Source organism: Lagopus leucura, unplaced genomic scaffold (assembly GCF_019238085.1).
Source record: "Lagopus leucura isolate 7727_CA_CO unplaced genomic scaffold, USGS_WTPT01 Super-Scaffold_1, whole genome shotgun sequence".
Taxonomy (NCBI): Eukaryota; Metazoa; Chordata; class Aves; order Galliformes; family Phasianidae; genus Lagopus; species Lagopus leucura.
The window spans coordinates 34,703,139-34,723,838 of record NW_024962250.1 but is presented as its reverse complement, the minus strand read 5'-3'; the positions used below and the strand labels follow the sequence as shown (position 1 = coordinate 34,723,838).

General features: G+C 42.2%; 1 protein-coding gene across 1 annotated transcript in view; it reads left to right on the top strand.

Moving 5' to 3' along the window:
- AKT1 (AKT serine/threonine kinase 1) overlaps positions 1-20,541 on the top strand; it is a 65,197-nt gene extending 44,656 nt beyond the window's left edge. The window contains exons 8-13 of the mRNA XM_042862971.1: positions 632-757; positions 2,014-2,142; positions 6,458-6,672; positions 13,329-13,416; positions 18,099-18,201; positions 18,896-20,541. Of these exons, the coding sequence (XP_042718905.1) occupies positions 632-757; positions 2,014-2,142; positions 6,458-6,672; positions 13,329-13,416; positions 18,099-18,201; positions 18,896-18,975 (741 nt within the window). The 3' untranslated portion in view covers positions 18,976-20,541. The remainder of the gene's footprint in view (positions 1-631; positions 758-2,013; positions 2,143-6,457; positions 6,673-13,328; positions 13,417-18,098; positions 18,202-18,895) is intronic.
- Positions 20,542-20,700: the final 159 nt, after the last annotated feature.

The following is a 20,700-nucleotide window of genomic DNA, read 5'->3' as shown; positions in this document are numbered from 1 at the left end:
GCGTTTGCATTTCTATATTATCCAAATAATAAATGTGTTTGCATTTCTAGTTAATCCAAATTGTCCCAGCTAAACAGAGCTGTCTGCAGTTTTAACTAATGTTAAGAATTAGGACTCGTATTTCTTCACTTTTAGTAAGTGCAGGTTGGGGTGTAGGTATGTATTTTACACATGACAACAACATCCTTTAATCTGACAGTTAGTTATTTAGAAAAGCGACTTGCTTTCTGTTTGCTTTTCAGGTAGGTTTTAGTACTTCTAGATGAATATCACTATGGAGAGAATTTGAAGTGCAGCAAAATGCTGTTAGTTAAGAAGGAAAAGATGAAATACCAACATTTCTCTAAACTGAGCCATAAGATAGTTTTAATGTGTAATTGTAATTTGATTAGAAGGTTTTATTTTCTGTACACACAAAGTGTAGCTCACAAACTAGTTATCAGCATGCATCTGTGAATATGAGTTACAATGCATTGTTTATGATGGTTTTTAAAACACTTGGGAACTCAACTGGGTGCGGATGGGAAGGGGTTTTCTCTTAGGTAACATCAGGTGCAGGATGGCCTGCGAGGTGTTAGACGTAACACAGAAACATTCACAACCTAAACGTGAGACACTGTTGGTCTTGTAGTTGTTTTTCCATCTGTCGAGAGAGCGTGTGTTTTCTGAAGACCGGGCGCGTTTTTACGGAGCTGAGATTGTTTCAGCGCTGGATTACCTGCATTCAGAGAAGAATGTGGTCTACAGAGATTTGAAGGTATGGAGAAAAACAATTTCAGAGGCTTTTTGGATTTGGGCTTTTGGTTTCTTAGTCACAGAAGTAAGTGAGCCTTCACTGTAAGAAAGCCTTTTCTCACTGAAGTTCAACATAACTGTTATTGCAGCTGTCGGGTTTGACTTTACAGGGTGTCTAAACACCTTTGTAGCATTAGAGCTTGTCTAATGCATTTATCAGGGTTCTGGCAGTGTTTTGGAGAATACAAAGAGCGTTTGAGCATCGTGGGTTGTGTTCTCACCTGACTGCTTGTTCCAAAAGAAACCTTTCTGGCTTCATGTGTGATGAAATACAATTCTGAACTCTTCATGCCAGGTCTTATCAGATATGTGCAAATTCACACTTGTGTGGATGTTGTTCTTCCTTTCAGTCTGCTGTGCATCACTATCTTCATAGTACCTTCTTGCAGAGAGAAAATTGCATAAAGTTCAAATGGCTTATGTTTGGGGAGCAGAGAGGGAAAAGCACCGAGTAAGAAATCTCAGGGAAAACAAACTAGGGAAGTTCTCAAGGGTATTGCAACAGCAAAACTGGTTTTCTGAGAAGTGTTTTCAGGAGAGAATGAGGTGATGCTACTGGGAGCATGCAAGGTAATATTTGCAGGCTACTTCAGAGTTCTTTTAGGGATTCCTGCTGGGATTTTGTATCCCATATCACTGTGATTCCTTTGAAATTGCACTTTGTTTCATACATGGTTGAAGCTCTGTCTTGAAATCTGGATGGCCTTGTTCGAAATTGGTAGAGCAAACAAGAATGAGCAGATGTACAAAACGATTCCCATATCAAGGGTATCTGACAAACGGTTCCTTAAACTTACACTCATTTACTTTCATTCATTTACTACTCTTTAGTAGTGCAGAGTATTTTATACAGTCACTTAAGAATAAAAGCAGGGATGAAGTCATGTGAGAAGTAACAATGTGTTATTTTTAAAAGAATCTGGTGTTCTGTTGGTGATAATATTTTGGAAGCACAAATATGTTTATATTCTGTATCTTTTTGTATATATGACTGGTTACCCAAAGACTGCAAATGAGTCACCTAACGCTCCCTAAAGGATTAGGGAAAGTGATATAAATGCATATTTACATCACACGTGCTTTGGCAGCTACTGTAATTCAGACTCCAGTGAAAACGTGTTTCAAAACTGTAATCAATCTGCAGGAATGGTTTTTATTGACTTGCTCAGGAGCAGTGTATGTTATATCTGATGTGATTCCTTTGGGTTTTCTTCTCAGCTGGAAAATCTTATGCTGGATAAAGATGGACACATAAAAATTACAGACTTTGGACTATGTAAAGAAGGCATAAAAGATGGAGCAACAATGAAGACTTTCTGTGGCACTCCAGAGTATCTTGCACCAGAGGTCTGTTTACATTGGCTTTTCTACAAAATTATATTCTTAAATGCCATCCATGACAGCTTTACCAATCCGTAATAACTCCTGCTGTTATTGTGTTCATACAGCACTACTGTCACATAACACATACTCCAAATCTTTTATTCATCATTTTGGGACATACCAGAATGAAGATGTGTGATAATTTCCAGATGTGGTAGCATTTTCCTCTTGCTCTAGGGAATATTTACATTTTAACAGAGGAGTGCTTGCTTCTTGTGTCAGAAGTCTAATTTAAACAAAACAGCACAAAAACTTGTACAAAGGAGCGAGCTCTTTTTTCAGTGTTCACCACTGTGTATGTTAAAAATGCCAACTGCTTCATGGCTGAAAAGGTCTTCCTCAGGGTTAATTTATTAAGAAAATAATCACAGAATCATAGAATGGCCTGAGTTGAAAAGGATCACAGTGATCATGTAGTTTCAATCCCCCTGCTGTGTGCAGGGTCGCCAACCAGCAGACCAGGCTGCCCAGAGCCACATCCACCTGGCCTTGAATGCCTCCAGGGATGGGGCATCCACAGCGTCCTTGGGCAACCTGTTCCAGTGTGTCACCACCCTTTGTGTGAAAAACTTCCTCCTAATGTCTAACCTAAACCTCCCCCATCTCAGTTTAAGACCATTCCTCCTTGTCCTATCACTATCCACCCTTGTAAACATCTGTTCCCAAGCAGGGAAGCCCAAGCAGGGAACTAGAATCCCCAAGCATACATTTTGGGGGCTGTTTTTTCTACAAAAAGTGTTTTTGCAAAGCATAAAATCCAAATCCAAGGTTGTAATATTCATCCTGGAAATAGTTCTTTGGGAAGTTGTGCAACACAGGTGCTGTTAGAGCAGTGAGTTAGTTAAGGGCAGATCAAAAGCGAAATTGTGTGATAGAGAAGATGTATACGTGGTATTTTGCAGGCAGATGCTGGTTTTCTCTGCCTACGCTCTAACCTGTCTGGAAGCAGTTGCTGTATTAGCAGGGCACAGTGCCTGAGCTCATGCCCCATGCCTCACAGAAGGGCTCATTGCCTGCACTTTGCCATTTACCTATGGCGTTACGGCTGCCATCCAGCTCAGAGCGCAGGCAGGAGCAAGTCTTGGGCTGCCAGCAGATTAGGTATTGCAGGCACACCCAGGATGTATTCTTTCTCCGAGGTGTGCATTGCAAACCTTCCTTGAGTTGAAAGTACGCAGAGGTACAAAGCACAAAAGACCAAGGTGGAGGAGGAATATTGCTGTGGGGAGCTGATGTCGCTGCTGATCAGTGCTTTTGCAGCTTGCGTGGTGGTGGCAGTGGAGGCAGTTGTACGCTCTCATATTTTTGTTTTAACTACCAGCTGCTCTCAAGGGCCTGCAGTCTTCGTAATAATGAGGAACGTGGGCACCTGTCGAAGTAGCTTGCAGCAAAGAGGTGGAGCCAGCTCTCCATGGATCACTAGAAGTCTTCAGTATTTCTAAATGGGGCCCGTGCAGCTCAATTTGAGATGCGCTGATGCAGGGAGTAATTAGCAGCACAGCAAAGAGTATTTTTTGTTCATAAACGTGGCTTTTATTTGGTGGCTCTCCTCCTAAAATCAATGGCTGAACTTCAGTTTCTCATCGAGGATTTTGTGAGGTGATTAAAAAGTACTTGTTTTTTCTAAACTTGGCACGTGGCAGTTCCCTGTGTAGGTGGTTATTTTTTCAGTTATACTGTTTGCTGTTATTTTTCATATTTATGACAAGTTGGTTCTTCCAAAACCCTGAAGGACAAATCCTTCTGATTAACCCAGCTCTTTCCTTTGCTTTCAAATCCGTCTGTGAGCTAGAGTGTTAAACTCTGGAGGCTTTTGTCATCTGGTTGATAGCATGCAAAAAATCTGGAAATTGTGTGTGAGTGATGTTCTGTGCATTTAAGGTCAAACATCCTTAAAAGCAGAGGCCTCGTTCTCGTTATCTGTGTCTGTAACTTGAATCTGGTGAGCAGCCTGTTTGTACAGTTGCTGCATAGTTGTTTTTAGGTTCATATTGGAATCTTGTGCATGGATGACAGTGACTGAACCATGTCAACTTTGATGTGTCAGATATATCAATGACTGTGATGTTTACAGCTGTTGTGCCTTCTCTTTCACATTCCATCTCACAGCAGTCTAGAGCTGCTTGTTAGGGATTGATCATCCTTTAAGTGAAATGACCTTGTTATTTCACTGCTGTCCTGCACGTTGCAGTAAATCATGGGTACGTGTAATACCTTTTGCATTAAGGTGTATTTTTAATACTTGCACCATTACTCTGTTTTATGCAATTACAAGTATGAGCATTTATGTGTTCACATTCTTGATAAAGCACTTCGAAGAAATTAGCATTTTATATTCCGTTTGGAATTAGTGGAGGAGGGGAAAGGCTCGTAGTTAGCAACCTGCACTACAATGCATTTGTAGTATCCTCACTGCAATGATGTTTGAATTGCTCTGTGCCTTTTGAAAGCACCTGTAGCACTGCCCATACTACAACCAAAGAGTTCGTGGTGTTTTGCTTTCAATCCCCTCCTCTCGTAGCTCCTGCAGCAACCCATAAATACACAAGCAGAGACCCCGGACAAATTTATTTTAGGTAAACTCAAGCAGGGCAACGGGAGCAGGAAGCATTGATTGGAAGTGGGGCACTCTGTGCAGGAGCTGCACAGTCACACAAGGGCCACGGTGCCTGGGGAAGGCTGGCTCCTGGAATCCTGTCCGGCCGGCAGCTGTGTCGGCCATATACAGATATGGGGCAGCTGCAGAGCCAGCTGTCGTTTGGTGTGAATCATACGGCAGGGGATGCTGTAAATAGACCAGCGTGGGGTAATCTAATACCTGGCAGCCTTTTGATTTTTACTGCAGGCCCTTTCCCTCGTTCAGATAATTAAGGGGAATAATTAGTGAATAAAGAGAGGCGCAGCGCAAACAGTTGTTCCAGAGAGTCTCAATATTTAAGTTTTGCACACACACAAAAATTTCTGAAGGTTTTCAGGAGGTTCGGATCCTGCTTCTGTTAAAGGGAAAGCTGCCAACTTCAACTGACTGTTTCACCCTTTTAGCTTTGAATGCAGAGAATCCTGTACTTCAGCAATGTAAAACTCACTCAGCCGCCGTGGACTGAGAGAGAATGGAGGTGGCCTGGCGATGGTTTTGACTCTTGGTGACAGTACACAGTTCAGTGCAGACCTGTGAAAAGACTGAAGATGACAAGTAAAACCTGAGGACAGGGTCTGGAATATGAGACTGATGGTGTCAACTACAGACGACTGTATTGGAGACACGAAGTCTGGGGAAGTGCTCCCAGCATCCACTCCATGAGCCACAAAACGTTCCTGATCTCCTCAGCAACTGTTGGTGCAAAGGATGAGGAATGCAGTGTGAAAGTACTGCTGTGGAGCAAGGGCACTGCTGAGCCCCGAGGCCCTGCATTAATCAGGGATTTGTTGGGTAGAAATGCCCAGGGGAGGGGAAAAATGAATGTGCTGAATCCCTTCTGCTGTGAGAAATGGAAGAAGCTGAAATGAGGGCCTTCAGTGTTGGAGCCAGTGTGGAAGTCCCACTGGAGGGAGGAAGGGAAATATTTCACTTTGGCTGCCATTTTACAGCCTTGCAGTCGGTCAAGTGTTAGGAGGGGAGTTCTGGCTCTTAGGGCTGAATGTGGATTAGTCATTTGGTGTGTGTGGGTGGTCTTTTGTGATGTGCAGAGTAGCCCTTTGAGTAGGAGCAGGTTAATACAGAGATGATTGTGACGATCAGTTTGATTTTCAGTTTGTTGCTTCTGAAGTAACAGACCAGCGGGCTTTTTTCCTCTTCCCAAAACGGCTCCTTGATTTTATATATATATACTGTTCCAAATAGGAGCTCATTTAAAAAAAAAAAAATATATATATATATATATATACATATATATATATTTATAAGATCTCATTTGGAACAGTTTGTGATGAATAAGTGAAAATTCAGCAGCTGGCTCTGTAATGTGAGAACTGTCCTCAGCCTTTGGGCTTTCAAAGGTTCTGCTTACCATCAATGCAGTGAAAGGGGGGAGGGTTGAAGAAGGAAGAGAACATTGCCATAACATGCACACTTTCTTCTCTTCCCCACCTTGCTCATCTACAGTGCTCTTTTGTCTCTTGACGTTTGTTTTCAAGGAGGATCTTCTGAAAACACTCTGTGCTAATAGATTCAGCTCTGTAACACGAGAACATGAATTTGCTGGTGTAAATTTTGCCTCTTGAGTTCTGTGTTCATTCCCAACATAGAAATGTATTCTAAAGCCTCCTTACCTTTCTGCAGGTGCTGGAAGATAACGACTATGGTCGTGCAGTGGACTGGTGGGGATTAGGAGTTGTGATGTATGAAATGATGTGTGGCCGGCTCCCTTTCTACAATCAGGACCATGAAAAGCTCTTTGAACTCATCCTTATGGAAGAGATTAGATTTCCACGCACTTTGTCACCTGAAGCAAAATCTCTCTTGTCAGGTTTGCTGAAGAAAGATCCTAAGCAAAGGTGAGGCTTTTTCTTAATACTGATGTTCTCAAACACTCATTCCCTCAGAAATAGCTAAATAAATCAAGGAAATACATCTTTTAAAGCCTTCACAAAAAAGTTAGTAACTGTGCTGTGTAGAGGTGTGCCTGTGAAAGGGAGCTGTCTTTTTAGACAAGTGGCTTAAAAGTGGCCGTTCCTGTGCTGCCATTTAAATGATCCATATCTCCACCATTGAGAAGCAATTGAAGAGGATTCTGCACAAAGGAGACTGAATGCACCCATGCCAGTCTTTTTGTCTTTAAAAATGAGGAAGGTATTTTGGATGAAATTGTGAATTTGTTTTTAACTGGTTCAAAATTATCATCCACCAAGTAGAGCTGAGAGATGTAGCACACAGACCTATTCAGATTCATCTTAACTTTTGACTCAAGCTGGCTTGCAGATGGCAACATGAAGCAGTTTTGTTGTTCAGAAGACCGAATTTCAGAACTCGATGGCTGCCAGCTATAGCTTTGGACAAAGCAAGTTAACCTTGCTTTTGGTCATAACTAATCTGATCGTTGCTGTGAGTTATCAGCTGCTTTACAGTAATTGTTTTACCATCTATCCAAGTTCAGGCTGCTTACAGTAAGCTTTCTAAATTTTCTGTTCAGTCTGTGCCAGTGATCTATCATCCTGCTTTGGACAGCAGGTGGTGGTGTTCGTACCGTGTTTGTGGTGGAGTTCATACTGTGCTTTAATCTACTTTTCCCATTTCCTCCTTTTGTTTAAAAAAGTAGCCTATGTCTTAATACCAAACAAAAACAACATCAACAAAAAAGAAAACTCCAAAACCTTAATGGCTAACAAACAAAACATAACAAAAAATAGAACAGGATCCAAAAAGGATGTTGACCTTTGCACCAAGGGTAAACATCAGTCTGAAAACCTGCTATCTTGTCAGCCCAGACTCTTTTTAAACAAACGAAAATAGTGACTCTGAACCTTCCCACCATAAAAGAACCCAAGCTAGGAAACCTTTCACACGAGATGTAAGTAAAATGTTCCAGTTTGCTTTCTGATGTTTGTTAAGTTTGTGCATACACACACACACACATGTAACGTGAAAATGCTTTTTGCCAGTTTGGGATTTCTTAGAGCAGGGATTTTTGTCACGAGAGTGGACTCCCTCCATCACTACTTTTGATTGTGTGATGGATGAGCAGCCCTCTGGTTACCCTGCCCAGCAAATGTGGCTGCAGCCCCTGCCAGCAGGATTCCTGTCTAGGAAAGTCCTGGGTTAAATACAATTGTGACCCTCTTGTAGCTTATTCAGGTGGGGCCTTTCAATCTCTGGAAACAGAAGCAGCATCTGCTGTAATTTGTTCTTAAAGGAGCATCTCTGATGAACCAAACTACAATTTGTTTACAAACAAAGAACGCCCACTTGTTTCTAATTGCAAGGTTTTTCCAGTGCCAATAATTACTCCACAATATGCTCATTTTGTGCAAATAGCCACTTCTTCACGTGTGTCTTCAGCAGGCTTGGAACCAGTGATGCTCTGATATGTTGGACAGATGATTTTCATGCTGCTGATAGAAATAACTATAGACTAGAGAAGCCTGCACACATGCCTGCACCTTGCTAATTACACTCGTGCCTCCCAAGCTTTTTGGATTGTGGACCATTCCTAAATACTGGTTTCTCACCAATTGCTGTTCACCCAGCTTTTTAACTGCAGTTGGGATTCTGCAGTGCACTGCAGTTGGTGGTGTTGGGCAGCAGGGAGAGCTGAGCTGGGGGCACTGGGGGTGGCAGTCCTGAATCCTGCCCTGCCCTTGTAGTGTTATGGGTTCTATTGTCAGCTGTTCACACTTTGGTCTGTGCTGGGGCGCCTGGGAGACGTGGTGATTGACTCATGATGAGGTCATTCAGCCATGCTAAAGGAAAACACCCAGATAGCTGCAAAGTACAGTCAATTGAAATTAAATAATGTGCAGCAGTCCATTGCACATTAGCCTGGTGATGATGTTTTGGGGAATTTGTGTAATTCAACAGAAATCCCCTCCTCAGCAAAGCCCAGTGATTGGCAGAAGTTGGCTTCGTTGTAGTGTCTGTGGCAGAAAACATCATCACTGGCATTTTAGGTACTGCCAGTGGGCTTGAGAGTGGGACAGAGAAGATGAGCAAAAGGAAAATGAAACAAGGACATATTCTCCTTTCCAGTAAAATCCCCCCCCCAAAAAAAAAGTTGAAATAACGAAACTCTGCGTAAATCGTAAATGAATAATGACCAGAGTTGGTGAATTAAATCTTACAAATTACCTTTTGTACGTAAGCTGGAAATAGAGGAGCAGTCTTAGCATTCTGCTTTCAGTAATAGCAACTCCCAGGCATATGGGGAAAATATGAAGAACAATAAATTGCATTCTGCTTTTAATAATGGCTGTTCTCTAAATTTGGTCATATAAAATCCATTTTGTAAGAGAAAAGGAATTTTGAAGTTTCTTTTGGGATTGATATAAGTTTATTAATCTTGTAATGTGAGCCTTAATTTTCCTAAGAAGGAAAAAACCTATTCTACAAATACTTCCTTTTAGTGTGACCTGAAATTCTCCTTTGCTGCTTTGTGACATAGATCAAATGGAAGGAGGTAATCATAGCATATTTGCACACATAAAACAGCAAAGTTGGTGGCATTCTTATTATTCTTTATCTAACTGTAAGGTCTGCAACTTGTGAGCATGGGCATGCATCAGAGGGCTCCATGTAGATGGGCTGAGCTTAAGTGTGCGTGTGCATTGTAACCAGCAGAGTCTCGGAGGCACTGAACCTTGGCAGGTTTTAAACCTGAGGGATCTCTAAGGCCGTTTCCTCTGAATTTTGATGCTGTTTTCACTGCATCCCTTTGTGCTCCCCAGCATAGAGCAGGATGGCCTCCAGTGTTCAGCCTCTTTCCATGTGTTTATCACAAGCTGCTTTGTTTCATCAGTGCTGCCTTTGGTGGTGCTATGGGACCTTGCCATGCAGGAAGTAAGAGGAGGAAGACCTGTTAGAAGGTTGGACGACTGCACAGAGCTGCAGATGTCTGTTCTCTCTGTGGTTCTTTGCTATGTGAAGGGTAAGCAGTGTGAGCAAACCTGCTCTCAGGTACAGCAAAGTCGGCAGCCCTTGCAGCTGCTATTGGCTTTGGAAGAGGTGGGGGTGACAACTGTAAGGACTGCAGACCCCCCTGCTTCCTCTGCAATAAGCTCTTGAATAGCTGCTCCTGTTCTGCAGCACGCTTCATGTCCTGTTGGCTTGCAGAGCTTTGGCATCACTTGTGACAGGCATCTGGTGTCTGAAACTTGTGTGCTGTAAGTACAAAAAAGTTGTCATCTCCAGAAGAGCCTCGACATCCTGGTTATCCCTTGAACTGCTCAGCAGGTCTGTGCACATTTCACCAAGTGCTGTGAAGGGAGGCTGAGCTTTAGCTGTTGTACATGGTAACATTAGTCACATTAATAACATTGCTACTTCACCCTGAGTTGTTCAGGATCAGTCTGGATGTGAGTTTGAGAAACCTCAGGCCAGAGCTTCTCTGTGCTGCTGGCCCCAGGCAAGCTGGGTAGGTGCAATTCATAAATATGTGTCTGTGTCTGCTAGAGGTCTGTGAGGGTAAGGACCATACCAAGGTACAGTCCTGCTCTCCTTCCTGACAGTATCACAGAAGCTGAAATAAGCATCTGTGTGCTCCAACCTGGTGAACACAAGGAGCTTTTGCTGAGCTGCTGTTCCTGAGCCAAGTGGGTGTATTTATGCTATTCAAGAACCATTTTAAGAGGTGGAGGGGAGTCAGAGAACTCACATGAAAGCAAAACAGCAACTAAACTTTGGAGTCCCTAAAGCTGCGACTGTCTTTTCATGTGAGGATGGGGCATGTGCAAGTGTGTAAACAGCAGAAGTCTGTAACCTGGAAGTATGGCAGGCTTTTGCCCACAGTCACAATCTTTAGTGGCTTCCAACATTGGTGCATCAGGAGATGAGGAACGGGATGGTTGGGCAGGCCAGAGTGAACATGGTTGCTGCTTGCTTCCCTGCATTGGAGCCCTGCTGCCCTTATGGTAAAAAAAAATATCTGTGGAACAAGAAGTTCATGGGATGTTTTAAAAAACTGGGAATAGACCTGGGTGCTGAGTGCTGCTTACCTTTACATGGACGGGTAGAAAGCAAAAAAAAAGTCCTGTTACTTAATAATTGTAATCATCTGGTCTGTGATAACAGTGCCTTCATTGTTGAGCATCTGTGCATATGCTATGTTTATAATATGCAGCTCTACAATGACCATATGCATACTTGCATACAAGTTTTGTAAATAGTTTCTCTATGGTACAATAGCTCTTTGCCCTTGGCTTCTGGAATACAGGCACTTGTGATTAAATGATTAAAGTAACCTGCAAGTAACACACAATATCATAACAGTTAAAAGTGTGGAAACGATTTGAATTTAACAGTAATGTTGTATTTATAAATAATTTTCTTCTTGGAAATGAAGCACCAAACCAGAGGGTCTCAGGTTTTGAGGGAAGTTAAACCAGAAACATTCAGCAGGTCCATTTTAAGGAGACCAATTTGGATTAAAAAAAATAAATAAAATGTTTTTCAGTCTCTACATGTTCTGAGATATTCCCTTGTATACGGTAAGCCTCAGCAGCCTTTTATTTTTGGGTTCTCTTTATACAGATTTTGGTTCTATTTGAAGACTTAGACGTATAGAATTTAACTTCACTGTACAGGAGTCTTGAAAAAGGCTGCTGTTCATGCTGTATTTTTCTTCAGTTGTTGCATATTCTTGCAAGGAGACAAACTTGTTGGGCTTTCAGTTCTCAGCATGCTTTTTGCATTGGATGCTGACACGATTTTATTCACCTTGAGAGGCTCTTTCATAATAATTCTGAAAAACATTTTGGAATAAGTTCATATCCAAAACACGTGTTTTCTATCGTTTTTCCATTAGATTTGAATGGGTTTGTTTAATATTAACAGTTTTTAAAAGGTAAGTAAAACATCTGGGGTTTCTCTTGGCCTTTCCCTGAGTGTGTATTTGCCCTTCATGGAACAAAGGCTCATAATAGATAATGTGTTCTCCAAAGCACTTGTGTATGGCTGCAATCATCCAGCCTTTCTGCATACTTGTACAAAACAGTACTTGGGTTCTTTGTAGCTTTTAGTCACTTCATAACTCCCAAACTTAGTTGCTGGAGTGCAGCCTGGTGCCATCTGGGAGTAAAGAGGAAAGAACCGATGGATTCCACCCTCTTCTTCACTGGCCATCTTCATCTGCACCAGGGAAGTAGCGGAGGAGCCTGATATAGACTTGGCAAACCCTCTAGACCTGCAGGGAACCAACTGAGAGATGATTACTCACAGATTTTGTCTCTGTTCCCAGGCTACCCTGGTGTTTGTCTCTGTTCCAGGTGGCTTTGCAGCTGTATGCCATGCTGGCACAGAACGGGGAGAGCCATCGTCCAGCCTGCTGTGGCCGGTGGGGCTCTGGGGTGGACTTGGGCTTGCACTGAGAGTTTACGGGGGAGGCAGAGTGTCCCTCAGTGCTTTGTGACTTGAAGCCTGGCAGTCTGTTGTATGTTGCACTGCAGGTTTCCTGAAGAAACAGAGACAGGCAGACCCCTTAGAATACTGTGCCACTGAATGGAAACAGGGCCAGGGGGCAAGCATGGGTGCTGAACTAGTAAGCCTTGATCACCTGGAGCCAATGTTCCAAGCCCATAAAATCAAGTTAACTTTTCAGTTTGCCAGTGGCATTGGGATGGCAGTAGGAACAGAAAGCTCGCAGATACCAGAGGTCAGACTGGGTGTACAGGGATGGCACTTCTCGTGCTCGAAAGCCAGAGTGTCTCTTCACCTTGTTATCCGGCGTAAGTCTCCTGCTGATGACTCAGTATGTGTTTAGTTTTCACAATGCATTGTCTTTGTGTGCAGATGTGGTTCAGTATTTCAGAGAACACTTTAACCTCCACAGCAAAATTTAAGCATCTGTTAGCTCCAGACTGCAACTAAACTGATTACGTCTGTAAGCTGTGTGGACAGTTTTATTCTGGAATAAAAATGCTTTATCTTGATATACCTTTAAGTCAATAAAACACCCTTTGTGCTTTCTTGAAACTGAAGAGAAGTAAGGATTTGCGTACAAGATGATGTTATCACTGCAGTTGTCAACTGTTTTCTTTAATGGAAATTTAAATCAGATTGCATAGATCAGTTTGTCTTAAAAATCCTTGCCTCTCTTAAGCATCAAAATCAAATTCAGTTTTATTGCTGCCATTGCTCTGCTCTTGAAATCTCTAAGGGGTAGTCACTTGTTAATTCAGGAGGAGGGAAGGCCAGGTTGCTCAGACCCTTACTTGCAGTATCTGCTCTAGGCTGTAGGACAGCATCCTTTCTGAGGTTTGTTTAACAGAAGCCTTAATTACATACTGCGATTCCTTAGTGTGTTTTCAAACCTTTTAGACAAACTGTGTTGACATCTAAAATAGGCTGTCCTGCAGGCCTTGCAGAAAAAACAAATGTGAAGCAAATGCCAGAATTGCTCTGGAATGTGTTATGTAAACTCCAAATTTCTTCAGTACCATTTAATAAAAATCGTATGAAGAAAAAATAACTGTATTCAACCACTTCTTTATTTTGCCCCAAACAGGTTAGGAGGCGGTCCTGATGATGCCAAGGAGATTATGCAACACAAATTCTTTGCTGGCATTGTTTGGCAAGATGTATACGAGAAAAAGGTACTGAAACAACTCTTCTCCCAAGGTGAATGGTAGCGCACCTCAGATTTTGTTGCCTTTGGTACGGTACACACAAATTCTCCACAGAAGAGGTTTGCAATTGTTTTTGTCAAGGTTGAATTGCTCCTTGCTTCTTAAAATCCTGTGGCTGAATTGCTTCACAACCAAAGGTTTGGTTTGTTTTTTGCCTGCATTGAGAGAGAAGCCTCTCTCAATAAGAGATGGTTTCCTGTGACTGAGTAAATAGGCTACAGCTAAAATTGCTTCCAAATGTAGATGCTATATAAGCTTTTGAAATAGCATTTCCTGTGAATTCCTGTTGCCGTTTCTCGCTATCAACTGATGTACCCCTTGTGATTTATGGAGCCTGAAAGTTGGGAACTGCTGGTTCCTGAGCATCTGGAAGCAAAACTTTGTAGAAGCAGAGTGGAAGACTGGCAGTGCCATTCCCTTTGTTTTTCTTGTCTTGAATGACAAAATCAGGCTGAATTGAGCAGGCACAGCGAAGTACAGTCTTTTGCATCAATTCAAGCCTAAGGTGTGTGTGTCTTTGGTGAGAAGGAATGTTGTGAAGTGTCGCCCTTCATGGCTTTTCTCCTCAGCTTTCCTCGAGACCCACTGAGTTTGTAGGCATTCCGGTCTGTCTCACTGCCCCTTCACTCCCAGGTCACTCAGTGCACTCTTCTGGGATGTCCCTGTTGATGCTTTTGATCTGCTGTTGTCCTCTCCCATTTAACTCTCATCAGCTACCATTTCCTAACAGTCACGTGAAATGCAGCTAACTAAAACTTAGGTCTGGTGATTCAAGGCTCCCATTTACTGATGCCATATGATCTCACCTAACCTCAGTCTTCCCTCATTTCCCTCCTTCCCCCTGCAGCCCCATGAGATACCAGGTCTAGTTGAATCTATCAGTAGAGTTCAGTTCTCCCTCCAGTTGATGAAAGCAGGCAAGAAGGGAGTTCTAATTCCTTGGATTCTTTTGGTAAAACTAATGCAGTGCAATTTTTGTTTTCTTAGAAAGCAGAGAATGACAGCACTGCTTTCCATACTGCAATAAGAGAATTGTCCAGTGCTTCTATACAAGGAGAGCTCTGTTTCCTTCTTGTTCACTTCCTCCTATATTTGTATGACTAAAAGGAACTGAAAAATTAGAAAGTAGCTCTTTGTGCCTTGAAAGCGTATGAAGCTTTGAGATCTGTCCTTTCAAAATGTCTCTTGCAGAGTTCCATGCAACCTATGAGGTAGGTTTGGGCAGGAGGGAACAGTGTGGTTTGTGCAAGGAGGCTGGATTCTGCTTTTGTTCCTATCCCATCAATACTGCACCTGAAATTGGATGTAAGCTGTTATCTATTATAGAAATAGCTGTGCTGTGTAAATGAAGAGATTTCATGCAGCCCGTGAGCAATTGCTGCCTGAGTTCTGGGTGGTCCAGTGAGGTTCTTGCAGCATTTACCTGAAATGCAGCATGATGGATAAATCTGGAATTCTGTCAGCTGCCTGGGGTGGTTGTGCACTCAGCTTGGTTATCCCCCATCTTCAGAAAATGGCAAATATGTTTATGAGTACAGGTTTAGGGTACTCAGGAACACTTGCTTGGTAATTAAGCTTTTTGGAAACAGAGCTGTGCTTTGAGTTATAAGCGGTTTTGAATAACTGAGGTTGTCCCAGGAATGTAAAATATTCATTAGACTGTACTTAGACTGTCCTGGAGAATTGCTTATATTTGTCTCTGGTGTAACAAAAGGTGCAGTTCAATTTGCAGTGCTTTGCCCATCCACACGTGAGACGTACGCAATGCGATGTTAATCGCAAGCAGGTTTTACTGGGCTCTTTTGCCTCTTAAGCCAGCATAAGCCTGCGGGTATCAAGCTGGTCTGCAGCAGTGGGAGGCTACAGGTGGCACCTCTGCTGGGTGAGCTGCAGAGCTATTGCAGTGACAGCTTTTCAGTAAAGCAACATATTTGCTTGCTAAAGCCAGCAGTGTAGCTTTCTGTGGCTTCCCCTCTGTTTCCAGCTTAATGTTCTGAATTTGACAGCTAGGAAAAGAATTTTGTCTTGTGGGTGCAGCGTAATCTGTCTCAAATTGCTTTTAACAGATCCTAAAATAAAAGGAAGAAATGATCCAGGCAGCAGTCGCCCATTACACATGCGTTCTGACTTAGGGCTGCTGCTCCAAGTCGCTCTGATGTGCACAGTTCAGGTGTCTGCTGCAGTGCCCAAGTCCTAAATCACTGTGCGCTGCACAAAGCAAGCCAGAGCGGCTGGGAGCTCTGCCATGCCCAAAGCACCCTGAGCTTGAAAAGGACAGACCGAGCTTCATGTGCACATGCACGCACGGCTTGTGAAACAGCATACACAGGTTCACTTTAAGGTAACAGGCAGAAAACTGCTATGAGGAGAAAGAATAGAAATGATGTGATAAATAATACTCATCCTCAGCGGGGCTTTATGCGTAATGCTGCTGGTTTGACTTGATCGGAATACTGTTATTAGCATGACAATGCACACCATTCCCTCTTCAATTGCTCTGGGAGGACTGCAGGGCGCAGAGGGACGGCTGCCTTTGGGATATCCGGTTTCCTTTTCCGTTTCAAATTCGGGACATAAAGCCCGACCTAATTTTTTTTACAGAAACATTTGCCAGGCTCCTTGAAGCCGTACTTGGGAACAGAGAGCAATTACCAATTAAAAAAGGATGATGAATACGTACTGTAATTTTGCTCTCTTCTATAATAAAGATAGAATTTGTATGTCCCTTAGTATTTAAAGATTGGTTTTAAACTGCAGAATGCTTCTTTGTATTTGGAAATAAAGCCATATGTGTTGATTACATTGCTTAGAGGCTTTACACTGAAAAAGAAGGGGCTGTATTGTCGTGTGGGAAAGTCAGAGCAGCGCTGTTAGGTGCTCTCAAAAAGAAGGCTAATGAGGAGCTTGAAGGCAGTGATTTTCCTATTAGCTGACTTGCCAAACAGATGATTCTTCAGCTTTCCTCCAGCTTGGATCTGAAGGTGGAAAAGAGATCCTTTTGTACGTTCAAGATATGATGATATTTTCCAGGTAGTGATTTCTGCCGCTCTATTTGTGCAAAAGCAAAAGTGCATCTCAGGGTCACTGCTTAATTCCAGTCTGAGCCATTTACCACTTGCCCAGATGAACCTTTCCCTGCGGTTTCAGCTTGGAAGCCATATACTTCCTCAATCACGCTCCAGAATTGTTGCCTGGTGTGGCTCAGCGCTATTAAAAGATGGCCACATTTAACCCCAGCGGTGGGCGACCCGAAGCCCAGCTGAGAGCTGCGCGTGCCCTCTGTGGGCAGGCTGAGGGCAGTGTTTACATCGTGTTCCTCGTGTATCGTGCGGCGGGGAGGTGAGCAAGGTCTGAATCCCACATACTTTGCCCTCCAAAATTGTACGTGTTCCAGCTCCGTGCATCTGCGTGCAGCCGGCTCTGGCACCCTGCTTCCCAGCCTTTCTTCTCCTCCAGCCCCGTTCAAGCAGCTCAGCTCCATCTGGAGTTCCAGTTGCCAATGCTTGCCTATGTACGCATGAGTGATTTCTGGCCCTTCTGCCCAAGTGCATTTCAAGAATGGGACCCAAACAGTGCTGTAACAAGAGGATGATGGTTACTGCTGCTTTTTTTTTTTTTTTTTTTTGGTAACACTTCGATTTATTCATTTATTCATTTACTCATTTATTTAAGTTCAGCGTTTACATCAAACTGCTTCTTGGGGATTGGAAGTGTAATGCATAGTGTAGCTGCTGCTGTGACCCACGTTCTCCCAGGCTGCTGCAGTTGTGTTTTGAGCTGCTGGGGCACAGTAACTGTAGTTGGAATATTTTTGTGAATGTTATCACCCTTATTCCTCAGTATGGGAGAGAGGTGAGCCTATTGGAGTGTGTCCAGAGGAAGGCTGTGAAAATGACCCAAGGAGGGGCAGGCTGAGAGAGCTGGGGCTTGGGGGAGACCTTTCAGTATCTGAAGAGGGGCTGAAAAGGAGAAGGGGATGGACTCCTTAGCAGGGTCTGTTGTGACAGGACAAGGGGAAATGGTTTCAAACTAACAGAGGAGAGACTTAGACTGGCTATTAGGAAAGTTTTTTACAGTGAGGGTGGTGAGGCACTGGCACAGGTTGCTCAGAGAGGTGGTGGGTGCTCCGTCCTGAGAAAACAGCCACGGTCAGGCTGGACGGGGCTCTGAGCACCTGATGGAGCTGTGGGTGTCCCTGTTCACTGCAGGGGAGTTGGATTAGATGGCCTTTAAAGGTCCCTTCCAACTCAGATGGTTCTGTGACTTTTTCTGCAAGGATTACTGATCCATTTGCAGTTGCTGGTTCTTACTCCTTTTCAACCTCCTCAAGTGTAAATCAGACTGGATTTGCATATAATTAGGAAGAGAAGCAGTGTGTACTGTTCATTTTAATATCTTACATGTGTGTTATTTTTTCCTTGAAGTGACATTAGGAGCGTAGGATTTTCTTTGTACAATTAAATTCTAGAAGTGCAATGTCTTAAAGGCCTCAGAAGTGCACACCTAGCCTTAATGCATGCTGTTCCTTTTTTATGGACTGTTGGGTTTTTTTGAAGCCATTGTAGCTCATAACCATGCTTCAGATCCTGCCTGCTTGAAACAGTGCTTGGTGAACCTGGAAACAAACAGTATCTTTCTGTTTTTCATAGCTTGTACCTCCGTTTAAGCCACAAGTTACATCTGAAACAGATACAAGATACTTTGATGAAGAATTTACAGCACAGATGATTACAATCACTCCTCCTGACCAAGGTAAAGTTCTCCCAAACATTTCCTGCTGTCTTTTCCAGACCAATAAAAACAATTTGCTGTAAGGTTATTTGTTAGAACGTGTGCAAAAATGTGTGAGCATCTTCATGTATTTGATCAAGAATTTGTGTGAATTTCAGAATCAGTGTGAAACTTTCCACACATCTTTCCTGCTTAAGAAATGGGAAACTCATTTTAAAAGACACTGAAGTTATTTATTCTGTTGTCTTTTCAAAATCTTCATAGTCCTCTGCTGGGGAAAAAAGCTCTGTCCATGAGCTTTGCTGCGTGCATCTGTTCACACACTGGGTATATGCAGTCAGTTGAGTCTGGGTTAATGTCCGTTCTCAGTCAGTCTTTCATTCTGATGGAGCATGTTCAGTACTTTGAAATAGCAGCTGCCAAAGATTCAGAGCACTGAATATGAAGTTAAGTGATGAAAGCCCCTAGCAGTTTCAAATAGGCATCCAAACAACCACTTTCACAGTGAACATAAACTCAGGATCTGCTCCTATGCCCAGTGAACGGGGTGAGATTTCAGACTTGATGTCTCTTTGTCTTTTCTAGCTGTGGAAGAAGAAACTGCCTTTTCTGAGGGAGATTTACTGTGTGTTATCTCCATGTTTGTTTATGTAAAACAAAAAAAGAACCAAATGTTGTCTTAACGGGTTTGTTCTGTTTGTTTTTCTTCCTCCAGATGACAGCATGGATTGTGTAGACAATGAGAGAAGACCTCATTTTCCTCAGTTCTCCTATTCAGCCAGTGGAACCGCTTAATGTTTTGCAGTGTTTTCCCATTCAGAAACAAAACAGACTGCATTTTGGGGACCTTACTTCAATGGACACTAGAGAACTTTCTATATTATCTGAATTACAAACTGTGTTTGTATTACGATTTAGATGAATTTGTAGGAAGCCTCACAGATTCTGTATTTAAAACAATTCTTTGATGCATTTTTGAGAAGGAAAACAAATCCATTCTTAAAGTATTACGTCAAGGCTCTTATGCTGAACGACCATAGGTTTTTAAGAATATGCACCAAAACTGTTTACTTTAGGATTAATTAAGGTATTCAACATATCAGCAACTCTGACCAGAACATCCCCTTGTTTTATTTATTTCATACAGTTCATTGTCTAAATATAGAATCTGCACTCTGAACAATTAGATTTATATAGGAAGATATAAGACTTTAGTAGTTAGTGCAATAATAGAAGCAACAAAGTGAACAAACTCTGGAGGATTAAGGTTCAAACTCATTTTGGACAGCAGTTGAAGTGTCATCCAGCTCCAGAAAACCAACTATAGGAACAGCATTAATGGCCTCAGTGAGGTAAATCAAAAAGCAAAAGTTATTTTTGTTATAACATCTGCTACAAGACATTACATATCAAACCGAATCCAGTGGAATCTGGTCCATCGCTACATAGCACAGATGAGTGTTCCGTTCAGGACAGTGCATTTAATTGTTCCATTTGTGTAGGTTAGGAATACTTCATAGGATTGGCTTCTCAGAACATAGAAAATGCTTACTTTACCAATTAATTTGAACTGCAACAACACAGAATCATCCACTTTCACCACTGTATAAAATACCATACAGGTCTACGTGAGAAACCACCTGAAGGAGCGAGTTACGCAGACAGACGTCCGTTTTGGCACTGAAGTAATGACTTGTTGCCGCTTTTTTTTTAATGAAAAGATATATGAATATATATAAACACTTAATGATTTTTTGCATCATGCCAGATCATTTCCTCTTTCTTGAGTGTGCGTTAAAGGTATCAGCTGACAGTTCACGGTGCCTTCTCACTCTTGAAGATTCACTTTACCAGTGTTTCCCATGTATAAGAAAAAAAACTAGGTTGGAACTTCGTATGTGTTTGAATAATAATGGTGTTCAAAAAGTGAATTTTTTTTTTGTTTCTTCATTTTTTTTTTAACCTTAGTGGAAAAATTCCCCTCACCCTGTTTTTGTTGTATCAATTTCTTTGTAATTTTCATAAAAGCAGTCTTATTCTGTCTCTCCTGCGAATGAATTTATTCCAATGTAGGTTGCGTTCTCTTAAATGGCTTTTTTGTGTTTGGTTTTTTTTTTTTTTGTTCTCTTGACTGTATAAAAAACGATTCCATGTACCACCATTAACTAGCATTTGATTTTTATTTGAAAAGGAGTATATTGTGAACCCCTTTGCTTCCCCTTTCCATCAGAGCCTGCTGTGTTTGCACAGAGAACCATCATCTTGACTTTTTTTTTTTTTAACAACGTTCAACTCTAGTATTTTTACTTATGATATGGAAGTTTCCCTCCAAATACTTAAATAAAAATTGCTTTAACACGTTAGGTTCTTATTTATTGTAGTAGGAGCCTTCTGAATCTGTACAGATGCAACAGTTGCTCCTGTTTCAAGAGTCGGTGAAGGGATTTTAGCTTTTCTGTCCCTCCCTGGTTGTTACATCTCTGTGCTGATTGTGGTGTTACGACAGTTTTGGTAAAGTTT